This window comes from Micropterus dolomieu, linkage group LG22 (assembly GCF_021292245.1).
Source record: "Micropterus dolomieu isolate WLL.071019.BEF.003 ecotype Adirondacks linkage group LG22, ASM2129224v1, whole genome shotgun sequence".
NCBI lineage: Eukaryota > Metazoa > Chordata > Actinopteri > Centrarchiformes > Centrarchidae > Micropterus > Micropterus dolomieu.
In genome coordinates, this window is record NC_060171.1 from 22,754,526 (window position 1) to 22,766,620 (window position 12,095).

The window sequence follows — 12,095 nt, forward strand, 5'->3', positions numbered from 1 at the left end:
CCCAAGCCTTGAAGTATGTTGTGCAAGTATCCGCTATGTAGGATATAATTGTGCTCTAACAGGTAAAGTATACCTCTGTTATAATTTCACGGTTAAGTGAATTAGTATTATATATCAGTCAGATAGACAGTTGCAAAAACATTTAAAGGGACTAATAAAAAAAAGGAAAGAAAACTAAACTACATAAAAAAAACAATTAGTAGTTCTGTTCGTGTGACTTTTTTTTCCATTCACTCTTTTTTATCACCAAGTAGGAAAGCTTGTGGAGCCCAGGAGCAGGGGATCTCTGTGCTGCCATTATTCATGTTTCCATGGTTCCTCCTCAACAAGCGTGCACTCCGCAGCAGAGCCGTTAGTAGCTGAGGTTACCTGTAAGCATTTAGCAGGAAAATCTAAACAGTGGATCCAAGGCACAGACAAAAACACAGTTCATTTCTTATGAAGCATTGGATCAAAGAAATTATTTTAATACTGCATTGTTGATTCAATGCTCCCACTTATGAGATAATATTACTAAGTTTCAGCAAAGCAATCTGATTGGTCAATCAGGCTTACAAAGCTTAGAAAGCATGATTGACCATGGTTTATTTGCTATGCCATCAAAAAAGCAACTTTAACAATCATTCCTGCTATGTCCTGGTTTTATAAGCCACATGTAAGTAGGTAGGTAAACTTTTCAGAGAATACACAACTATAAACATTTTATAACTGTAAAGCCACGATACCAGTTAGGACATTCTTTTCTGTAATTTTGGGTACTGTAGTGAAGTCAACTTTGGCAATTAAAACACAGCCTCTTATGTATCATAGCTAGTTTGTAACATGCAAAAACTGTGAAGGAATACTGTAGGGCCACTGATGATGATTATGCTTATGGTAGCTCTAAGAGTGTAGTTTCTTTTACTGACCTGGGATCAGACCACACATTTATGATGACCAAAAACTCAACAGGCAGTAAAAAAAAATACAAGTGAATAAATTATGGAAGAATAGACAGATTACACAGAAAACAAGGTACAAACACTAAAGAATGAATGCATTGTTACTTTTAGCTATTTTGCAAGCACAGTGTTTTTTTAAAAAATTGGTTAGAAATGTGAGTCATGCTATTTACAGGCTAAATGGAACAGGAAACCAAAAAAAATAGTTATGGTGGAAACTGGAAATAGCAAGCCTTTGTGTCATATTTGTATGTAAAAGTCCATTAATAAATAGAGATTCAGAAAGGAGGATGTGACTTTTCATTATGGATAGATTACTTGTGTGACAGGTTACCAGCATTTCTAGGCAACACCTTTCATCCTTTAATAAACGAATAGGCTCATCAGAAGACCTTTTCTGCCAGGGCATGTGTGTGTGTGTGTGTGTGTGCGTATGTGTGTGTGTCCGTGTCAGGGAAGAAGTACTCTGAACTCCCACATATTATTCTAAAAGTCTAGAATACATTCAAAGACAGGGTGTGTTTTACATTACGGGTGCTACTTCACAGCTTTCCGATTTCACACGCAGTTCTCACAATGTACAGAAATAGCTGGTGGCAATGCGCAAAAACCCTGAATCAGTGACAGCGTGGTAGATGTGTGTACGTAGGGAATATGTGAACTGCTAATTAGCCATAACACTTTCCCACTCTACGGTGTAAATCTTACAGGAAAGGTTGACTGTTTGGAAATGAGTTGGTTAAACAATTGAAATTAGCTACATTCCAGATAAAGCAGAGTGAACCACACCGAACATTAAGCTGAACAAAAGGAAAATGAAAACTAAAGTGATTACAGGAAAGGGGAAACATTATTCTATAGAGAGGATCTTTGGAAAATGCATGGTGTGTCAACTTTTGATAGATGGGAGGGCTGCCAAATAATTCCTCAGGGTCATAATGAGGATTATCTGTCTCTGCCTTTTGAATTAAGGCCAATCCCCAACTGGTTACAGTCATCAGATTAGGCTAATTATGTAGAGAGGTGTGATTTATCCCTCACTTGCATGCACTAAAAATGAATTCTTTTTTAGTTAGTTCATTTTGGAAACCTTGGAAACTTTGAGTTTTTGGACGTTCATTCAACACAAAAGCTGCTATTCCAGAAGAATGACATACACATGCAACCGTTCTCTTCCTTCACTTCTGTCATAAAATAACAGTAGGTGTATTTACATTAATATGTATGTACAAAGATGCAATGAATAAAAGAAACAGAGTCAAGCAAGGTGCAGAGTGAGCATGCAACAACAGAGGGGGTTATATAGAAGTCTCTATGTCCGTAAGCATTAATTGTACCTTGCATTCATCTACTACAACAGAATTGTTAGCAGTGACGGTAGCAGTTGTGGCAGAGGTAGAGGTAGAGGTAGCGGTAGCGGTTAAGACGCACTGGTTGGAATTGTTTTCGTGATGGTTCTTCATGTCATCATAATAAGACTGGGTCTTCGTCATCATTTCAATGTCATCTGATTTAGCCGTGTGCGCATCCAGCTCGTCCAGCTCTGCCTTGGACATGTGGTACACGATGCCTGCACCATAGGAGTCACCCACCACGTTCACTGAAGTCCTGAATCGATCCCTGAGGAGAGACAAACCAGGCAAGAAAGATGGTTTTCCATACTTTATAAAAATGAGAAAAATACAAGTAGAGATTTCCAGATGAATGGAAAACAAAAACCTAAAATAGAGGTAAAGGGAAATCACAACCACAATATATATTTTTGTCTTGTCAAACTCACAGCAGCCAGTCAACAGCAACCAGCAGACTGATGTCTTGGGTTGGCAGGCCTACAGCAGTAAGGATCAAGAGCATAGTCACCAGGCCAGCACTGGGAATACTGGCTGCTCCAACACTGGCCAGGGTGGCTGTCAGACTGGAAAACACAGCAAAGCAGCAATCAATCCTATTCTCCAAAACCACTACGATTAACCACACCCTGCCGCAACTCCTCACAGACATAAATAAACGTGAAATGGCTAAACTACACAGCAACAGATGAAGACTTTCGTTCTCTATGGTACTTGTATAAAGAGCAGCAGCTGAAGAGCGCCAGAGTGGGTCATCCAACGCACATGAAGAGAGGTTCAAATGTGAGAGATGGGATGTTTAATTTGAGGGGTTTGTGGATTGATATGCCATAAAAATGTCAGGCTGAAGGTCATCCACCCTTGACTCACCGTATTAACAGGAGAGCATTGGGGGATAGTTACAGATATTTATTATTATTTTATTTAAACCCACTTTAAATAGTGGGAATTACAATTCTTAGTGTTATGATTAAAAATAGCCACTTGAGAAGCCTATTTTCATACAGGGATGTCTGAAATATCATGGAGGGTTTCATCATTTCACAACACTAATACTGACATTTCATACAATGCAGATGTTCACATCACACAGAGCATCTGGGTCTTTTCTATGTCCAGAGACAAAACTAAATCTGTGCAATGATACTTACAGTTTTCATCACATAATTTCAGCTCAGCTCAAACTGTAAACATAAGCAATGGAAATGACATCAACTAATAAAATCTGATATGCTTGAAGTCTATCATGAGTGTCTCCTGACCTGACAGTGACAATCTGACCAGGGTCAAGGTGGATGCCATTCATCTGGGCAATAAAGATGGCTGCAACAGCCTCATACAGAGCAGTTCCATCCATGTTGATGGTGGCACCGACTGGGAGCACAAACCGAGTGACTCTTTTGTCAATACCCAAGTTCTCCTCCAGACAACGGAAGGTGACAGGCAGTGTACCAGCACTGGAGGGAAAACAAGGAAATTTTAGGTTATATTTTGAATCAGCTGCACATATATCAAAAATGAAATGTCCAGTCATTTTAATGCTGACCTGGAGGCTGTCCCCAGGGCAGTGATCCAGGCCTGGAAGATGCCCAGGAAGAAGGTGAAGGGGTTTTTCCTGACGATAACAAAGTAGATGCTGGGCAGGAAGATTGCTCCGTGGATGATGAGGCCAATAATTACAGTGACCATATACATGCCCAGCTGCCTGGCCACCACCTCCAGGTCCTTGATGGAGATGATCTTACCACAGATGAGACAGGCAATACCAAAGGGAGAGTACCTGACGAGACGGATTTAGCTTTGACTATTTCACACAAATTCTGCTTCATGTAGCTACACTATTTTAAAATGTTGTAATGACTTGAGAAATAACTTGGCGTTAACAGTTATTTCTGACTTGAAATAATTAAATGAGTCAATGAGATTCTTAAGTGATACTAACCACATGATCAAGATGACAATTTTCATCACAATCTCATTGAGGATGTTGAAGAATTCAATCATGAGTCTGGCCTTTTCTCCCATCTTGCCCATGCAGATGCCAAATGCAATAAAGAAACCAATCAGACCTGTGACAGAAAATCATAAATGTATCAAACTTTGAATACCAGTGTGGAGAGGTGAGATGACTACCACATGAGGGGAGTATTATTTGAAGATGAGACATTCAAGGTTTGGATTACATTTACAGCCAGAAGCATTAGGTTTATCCAGATGTTTGCTACTGTGAATTTCTGTAAATGTAATACTGTAAACTTTGCTTTTATTTTTAGCCATGCTAGCTGCATGGATGACAATGTTAGTTGGTCAGTTCACCACTTTGGTCAAATATCTCAACAACTTTTAGATGAATTGCCATGCAATTTGGTGGAGATATTTATGGTGCCCAGAGAATGAATCCTAATAACTTAGGGGATTCCCCGACTTCCTGTCGCGCCATCGGCATGTCAGAGTTTTCACTTGTCCTGAGAAGTATGTTCTGTAGATTGGCAATGACATTCCTGGTTCCCAGACCATGTTTCTGACTTTAGTCATCCCTTGACTTTTCCTGTAGCACCAGCATGGGGTTCTTATTTATGGTTTTGAGGGAAATGTCTTAACTATTGGATGTATTGCCGTGACATTTGATACACCCATGTCCCTCTCAGGAGGAATGATCTTAACTTTTCATTTAGCACAATCATCAGGTAAAAAATTTCAATTTGTTGTATACATTGATTTATGAACAAAAACCTGCAAAACTAATGACATTCCAATCAGCATCATCTAAACTAAACATGCCGAAAAGTATGCCAGCTAAACATCAGCATGTTAGCATTGTCATTGCGAGCATTTTAGGATGCTGATAGTAGCATTTGGCTCAAAGCAACGCTGTGCCTAAGTATGGCCTCACAGAGTTGCTGGCATGTCTGTAGACTCTTAGTCTTGTTAACTGTTAATTATCTATACACTGTGAGTGTTTTTGGTTGGTTACATACCCAGAACATTCATGCCACTTTTGAACTGTAGGGACTTTCTGACGATGTACTGAGGCTCCTTGGTAATGTTAGCCACTAGGCCCTCCAAGGTGGTGGCATTAACATCCTCCTCAACAGCCACTTCTATCTTCTTTGTGACAGTCTGGATCTGAGTTAAATGAGGAAAAGATACTAGTGGTGAGTTTGCTGACCAATGCTGGAATCAGATATGATGTATCCCTATGACACAAGGCCACTCAGCTGTCAATAATCGTGTTTGCAAATCTGCTTCTGCTTTGGTGTGTCTTTATATCCAATGTGCATTTAGTGTTCATCTGTTATAAAAGCCTCTACTAGGAAATAAAGACAGTAAAGGACACTCTACCTATTTTCCAGACAGACAATACTGCAATTCTCTCAAACTCGATATCAGGCCACAATGGATATTCCATATTAAATTATGCCACTCGTACAAGACTAACAATGACTTTCATATATCACTGACAGACTTTCTAAGCATCTAGCACCTGCGCTGACAATCAAACTTCAGTATTAAGCCATGTGTCTTGTTATTGTTGTCCTCCATTTACCTGTTGGAAACAAGCCTGCACCAGATTCTCTGGGAACAGGTTCCGGATCAAATCAAAGAAGGCATCCAAGCTGGACACATCATCATTGACCTCGCCCTCGCCCAGATTCTCCTTCAGTTTGGGGTTGCCAGGGTGGATCAGTAACACTAGGATGACTCCCAGAACAGCAGCAATAATAGTGGTGCTCATGTAGTAGACCATAGCTCTGGTGCCCAAGCGACCGCTAGATTTGGCATCCAAACCAGCCAGACCTGCAGCCAAAACAAGCAAGATCGTGTTTTCACCTGCTAATTACTTACTGAATGGAAATGTTGACCTACCAGTTTGGGGCATGCAGGATGGACGCAAAGACTGTAGGTGATTACATAATGGTGTTCATCATCATGTGCATGATGCATGGCATTATATATTGCATGAAATATTTTCAATTATGATTTCAGAATCAGGATTTCAGTAATAACAGGGCATTCTCTTTGTGTCTGTCTTTAGCAGTATCACAGCAATGAAAGGTGACGATGAAAAATTTAAGTTTATTTGCCCTTGTAATCAATTTCAACCAACCCGTTCTCATTCCTAGGGAGTCAAATACCAATGCTTTGTCAAGTCTTTTGGGGTCTGGTACCACCAGACATGGTAGACTTTAGCATTATAGTTCAGCGCACTGGGGGAAGCCCTTTAGAGTCATTGTTTAACTCTTAAAGTAGGCCTTGTATGAATAACAGAAAGGTCTAAGTAAGGAGTTAGCTGGCCAAGCCTAACCAAATTGCGAATTCTGACAACGTTAATCACTAGTTTTATTTTGAAAGCCTAACCAAACGTCGCATATTTATTCTTGCTAACTTGACCTTGGAGCTCTATACATGGCAAAGCGAAGCTGAAAGGTAGTAAGGGTGTTTAAAAGCCACTTCAAGGGTGTTGACCAAGTGTCCATATGTGACGAGCTGGAAATGAGAATGGGTTGATTCAACTGTACATGAGCCCTGTCAAATGTGTATAGATACAATGCAAACACACCAGTAAAACATATTTTCTTAATATAACATAATATATTATTATATAATGTATTTGCCATAAGTGATCTGTCACACAGCACCTGTGATTAAACTGGAGATGATGAGTGGGAGGATCAACATCTTCAGCATCCTCATCAGGATATCTCCAGGAAAAGAGATCACCATGACAATATCTGGGTGGATCGGAGAGGCAACACGGAGCAACATCCCTGATACAGCTCCCAAGATCACACCTGAAGTGCAAGGAGGAAGATGAGTGAGTGAAACTGCAAGTGTATAACTGCAAAATAGAAGATATTTGGGAATGATATTGACAAGTGAAAGAAAAGAAAATCAGATATTAGATTTTTTTTAAATGAAAGCATGTCTTATGGGTGTATTCTGGGCTGATGGGGAAAGTTTAAGAAGAAGTGATATAAGTTAATAAGTGACCTCTGCCTCTTATCAGTTTAGTTGTTTGGAGTTGTACAACAGGCTGTCTGTTACATGTTTAAAGAGAACAGTGGGTTGAGCAGATAAAACTGAAACCTGCTAAAAGAGAGTAAAGCTCACGGAGGATTAAGTTTGGATCTTTTTCAAGCAACGGAGAAAAAAGAAGTAGTTGACCCTAATCTTAGGTTCACCTTGTGCCTCACTGGAATAGTTCTGCTATTCAGTAGATTCTTTGCTGCCTTACCTGTCCTCTGGCCCCATTTACTTTCAATAAGCCTGGAAACAGTTACATTTGAAAGATCAGCCCATCCCTAACAAAGCCACTGTTGACCTTTGACATATGTCTCTTCCAACTAACTGCAACAAACATGTTATTTTCCTGCCACACAGTGTTTCTGCAAGTAAAGATGACTTCTCTCTGCTCTAACCCCCCCTGCAGCCCAGCCTACCAGTAGTTGGCCTCTGTGTCTGTCCATCTCAGGCCAGAAGAAAAAATCCAGAAACCCACCCCACCACCATCCCGGGGCTGCACTTCCTCTGCTACAATACCATTGCCAAAGATCACACAGCCCGAGACGATGTTTAATAACACATATTTGAATCAAAAGCCCTCCAGCTTTAAAAAAAAAAAAAAAAAAGTAAGCTGTGCTCTGTGCTTCAATCTGTCCTTCAGTCTAGCAGCATCCCATGAGGTCTGCACACCCAATGGTTTTGGATGGCACTTGATTTCCTGTGCCTTCTCTTTGGCTCTTTTGCAAGTTCTCATTTAGGCTCTTATCTGCCAAGTGACAGATGATCAATGATCATGCTGGCACCACTTGCTTTGCAAGAGTCCTGCCAAGTGGGGTGAGATGTACACATTACGCACACTCACACCGACACACATCCATGCAAGCAGGAAACATACAGACAGGCACACCATACATGGCTAAATGAAATATACACACTCATATCCAATATGAATTTATACAGTTTTATAACAGGTTCACAGCATAGGCTTATAAAATGGTAAGGGGCCACATAGCTGTCAGACACAACAAAATATAAATGATATATGCTGGTTAAACACAAATCTGATTCAAGACCTCTAACCAGAAATTGCATCACCACTTTAATTTCCTCTTTTCATTAAATCTCCCCCTGTAGCACATTGAGCCACTGCTATAATCACAATATTTTTCATGCACCACCAGAGGCTGTTTGGGTGTCCAGTGCTGCAGAGAGCTTTTGATAGCAACAGGTGGCACGGAGCTGGGGAAGGTCAGGACACCCAGTCATCTTACTGTCTGGTACAGTGATCAAGCACAGATGGCATCTCCTCCTCATATTACAAGCAAGCTGCATAATTGAGCTCTGAGTTAACACAACACTGAGCTCAGCGGTTGTCGGTGCCCATCTTTAGCATGCCTCACTTTTTATTAGCTACTTGAGGAAGAAAAGAAAGAGACAAAAACTCACCAATGATGAGGTGACTTACCGAGGACAGTGAGCGTGAGCAGAAGGTTCTTGAACATCTTGGAGCAGATTTGGGCACACTTGGACTGAGGCCTGGCCTCAATGGGCTCCAGGTGACTCTCATGCATCCTCACCTCAACTTGTTTAGGCATACTGTTGGCACTGTGACAGAACAAATTAAACTTTTATTTACAAAATACACAACCATCAAGCTGAACCCCTTCTAAAACACACACTTGGTCGTACAGCATGCTGTTACATTCTGTCATACATGTGTGGTCACTCTGAGAAAGGCATTATGTTGACTATAATAAAACACAGCACCATAATACAGAAGGCAGATCATTTGGATGGGCATGATGTCTCTGGAAACCATTATATATTTTTAAAAAAAACAGTGCATAATGAAAAATGTTAAGCGTTCAAGTGTGCTGCCAAGCTGACACTCCAACACTCCAACACTGTTCATGGTTACTAAATCATCCAACAGATGGAAGCTGACTACAAGCTGCTGCTAGTAAAATGTCGGTCCTTTGGGGTAATACTTCAAACACATAGCATCTCAAGTAAGTTTATTAAAAACGGATTCTCTGAATCTTTTAAGCACAGCATTTTGTTAAAGATTTATGTAATTTCTGTATTTTGATCAAATAAAAACTGTCTGGGGTTAGCAATAATTTAAAGACTAGGTAATTAGACTGACTGTAATTTTTTTTTTCATGCATGAAGAAATGGCAGGAATGAAATATTCTGAAAAAGTAGTTATATGCATGACATTAACATTCACAGAACAAACAATGAAGTAGATTGGATTTTGAATACAACTTTCAAACATATGTATGTTTTATTAATTAATTACGGTGTGAGGGTTTCACTGTATAGACAACAAGAGACAAAAAACCCTGGTGAGTATCTACAGATATTCGTTTACGACAATGATAAAAAAGAAAGGAGGAGGAGCAAACATATTGACTGTTAGGACTTATGCCCCTACATATACATTCTCTCTCTCTCTCTCTCACGTTTGATTGTGTGACAGTAAATTTAGAAGCACACAAAAACTAAAATACAATTGTAGTCACACAGACCCAATGATAGATGACTTATTAAATGATTTCCCATCATAGGCAGCACAGAGCAGTTTCCTGCCGTCCCATTGAGGTGTGAATGAGTTGGTTAGTGAGAAGACAGCCAGCTGTGTCTGTCAAATACCAGATAGGCAGGTGTTCAATAACTCTGTCAGAAAGACAGTGACGGGGAATGAGAAAGGACAGTGGCTTTGTATTGGTTGTCTCCTCAACAAGTTGCATCAATAGTCTATCAAATAGTCTTGCTCTGTCTTTTTTTTTATTTAGGAAGAAATAGAAACGTCTCTTTGTTGCAATTCATCTCCAATAAGCCCATGAAAATGTCTGCTGTGATGAATTCCAAAGAAAAGCAAAAGAGAAATAATGTGACACTGACCTTTCACCTAAACCCTCATGGCCCTAAAACTCACAAATCCTCCCATTTGTGAGTGGTGAAGTTATTTTTTTTGTCCTTACACCCTCCCCCTATAGTCCATAATGAAGTCAGAACACTGCTTAGATATTAATCATGTTGGCTGTCAATTTTTTTTCAAAGCTGACAATTGATCAAAGGCAAGACAGCTCAAATCATTTGGAAAACCTCTCTGCAACCAAAAGGCTTTTGATGGTGTTATTGTTGTTGGGTAAGTAGTCACTAATAATTCCACATGAACACAGAGAGAGAGAGAGAGAGAGAGAAAGAGAGAGAGAGAGACTCACACATTTACACACACCTCCCCCAGCTTTGTGTACTGCTGCGTTGTAAGCTTGGCTATAGGAAGACCACCTGGTCAGCTTCCAGGCACACAGATGGACAAGTCCTATCTCCTCTTATTAATTTCAAAGTGAAGTGCGAAATACAGAAAATACATGCAACCAGCAGGCAAAGGTATAGCTACCATTACTCTCAAGCTCTGCATTATTTCACACATAAGTAAAACGCCAGAAATAAAATGCGGAAAAATTAGCATTACCATGTAATCCCATTCCACAAGAGTGATGAGTGCTGTTAATAGAATTTTCACCCTTTTCTCTCCCTTTCATTATTTTTAGCTCTGAGAGAGAGATAGAGACGTTGGACGTCACCGAGGTCGGATATTATTCTGTCATGATCCTCTCATTAGCGCTTCTCTCACCAAGGAAGAGACAGATGAGACAGATGTGCGACCCAATGATAGATGACAATGAAAATGCACAGCGAGGAGAAAACTATCATTTCACAACAGTAGGAAATAAAAATGTGTCTTTTTATGTTACAGAATCATTTTACTGGATGGAAAATTCCCCTTCTGTACATCATTTTATCTTTCATTTATGAGCATAATGACATGACCTGACATGAGTATCATTTCTCCCTGCCCTGCAGTCTAATTCTGAGTTATTAAGCTTCAAAGTTGTCAGCATCCATTCACTTTAATGGATCTGAGCTGCTTCTTTTAGAAACTGTTAAGAGCCACTCACAAGCTAGGTTACTACGACTAAAAAGTCCAACAGAACCTCATAATGCAAAAGTCATGACATTCATATACAGACACGCCTGCACACACATACACAGATTCTTCTTCTCAGTCTCTAATAGGATCATTTTATGAACCGGTCAATCTTGGCCAAGGGCTTAGTGAGATTAATTGCATTACAGGACTGTAAAGCCATGAAGAATTAATGAATGTCTTAATAAAACAACACCTGGTGTCAACCCAGGTGACTGAAAGACAAATTATAATTCCATATGCACAACACAATTTAGAGAAGTCCCCTTGTATTTTCTGGTGATGCACTGTAAAAAACAACAACTTTTAACTTCAACACAAAAATATTCAATTGCTTGAGTGTTGCTGAATCACCACAGTAAGTACCTGAAGTGAATGAACAGAGAAAGTACAAGATGTAAAAGTATATTATGCTCATAACTGTAAATGGGATGCATAGTACTTACTTCATTTCTGGTGGAGTTGAGGTAAGGGCTATATACATTGACCAGGCTCAAACCTCCAGCCTTTGGTATTTAAGAGTGAATCAGAACAAGAATTTGTTAGTAGGATCACGACTGCTCCATCCAAAAGTGTTGCCAGATGTCAGCAGATAAGGTCCCAGGTACAGCCGGTGGCTGAAAACACCACAGCTCTGCTGACAGCTAGCAGCTCTCAGCTGTCCACCAGCTCTTCCTAAGCATCCAGAGAGGAGCGAGTCAACACAGCCCAGACGACAGACCCAGTCACAGCTACAGCAACCTGAATTGCCCCATCCTGATGTCTACAAACCCCACTCAGCCCCCACCCCCCCCTGACTCC

The 12,095-nt window shown here is 40.2% G+C and overlaps 1 protein-coding gene across 1 annotated transcript; it reads right to left on the minus strand.

Moving 5' to 3' along the window:
- Positions 1–297: 297 nt before the first annotated feature.
- On the minus strand, positions 298–11,778 carry LOC123961827 (excitatory amino acid transporter 2-like). Its single transcript, XM_046037554.1, has 11 exons — positions 11,741–11,778; positions 8,760–8,899; positions 6,931–7,083; positions 5,838–6,088; positions 5,269–5,416; positions 4,233–4,359; positions 3,837–4,070; positions 3,553–3,747; positions 2,722–2,856; positions 2,279–2,561; positions 298–369 (listed from the first exon to the last, which is right to left on the minus strand). Exons 1-11 carry the CDS (start codon positions 11,776–11,778, stop codon positions 298–300), a joined length of 1,776 nt encoding a protein of 591 aa, XP_045893510.1.
- Positions 11,779–12,095: the final 317 nt, after the last annotated feature.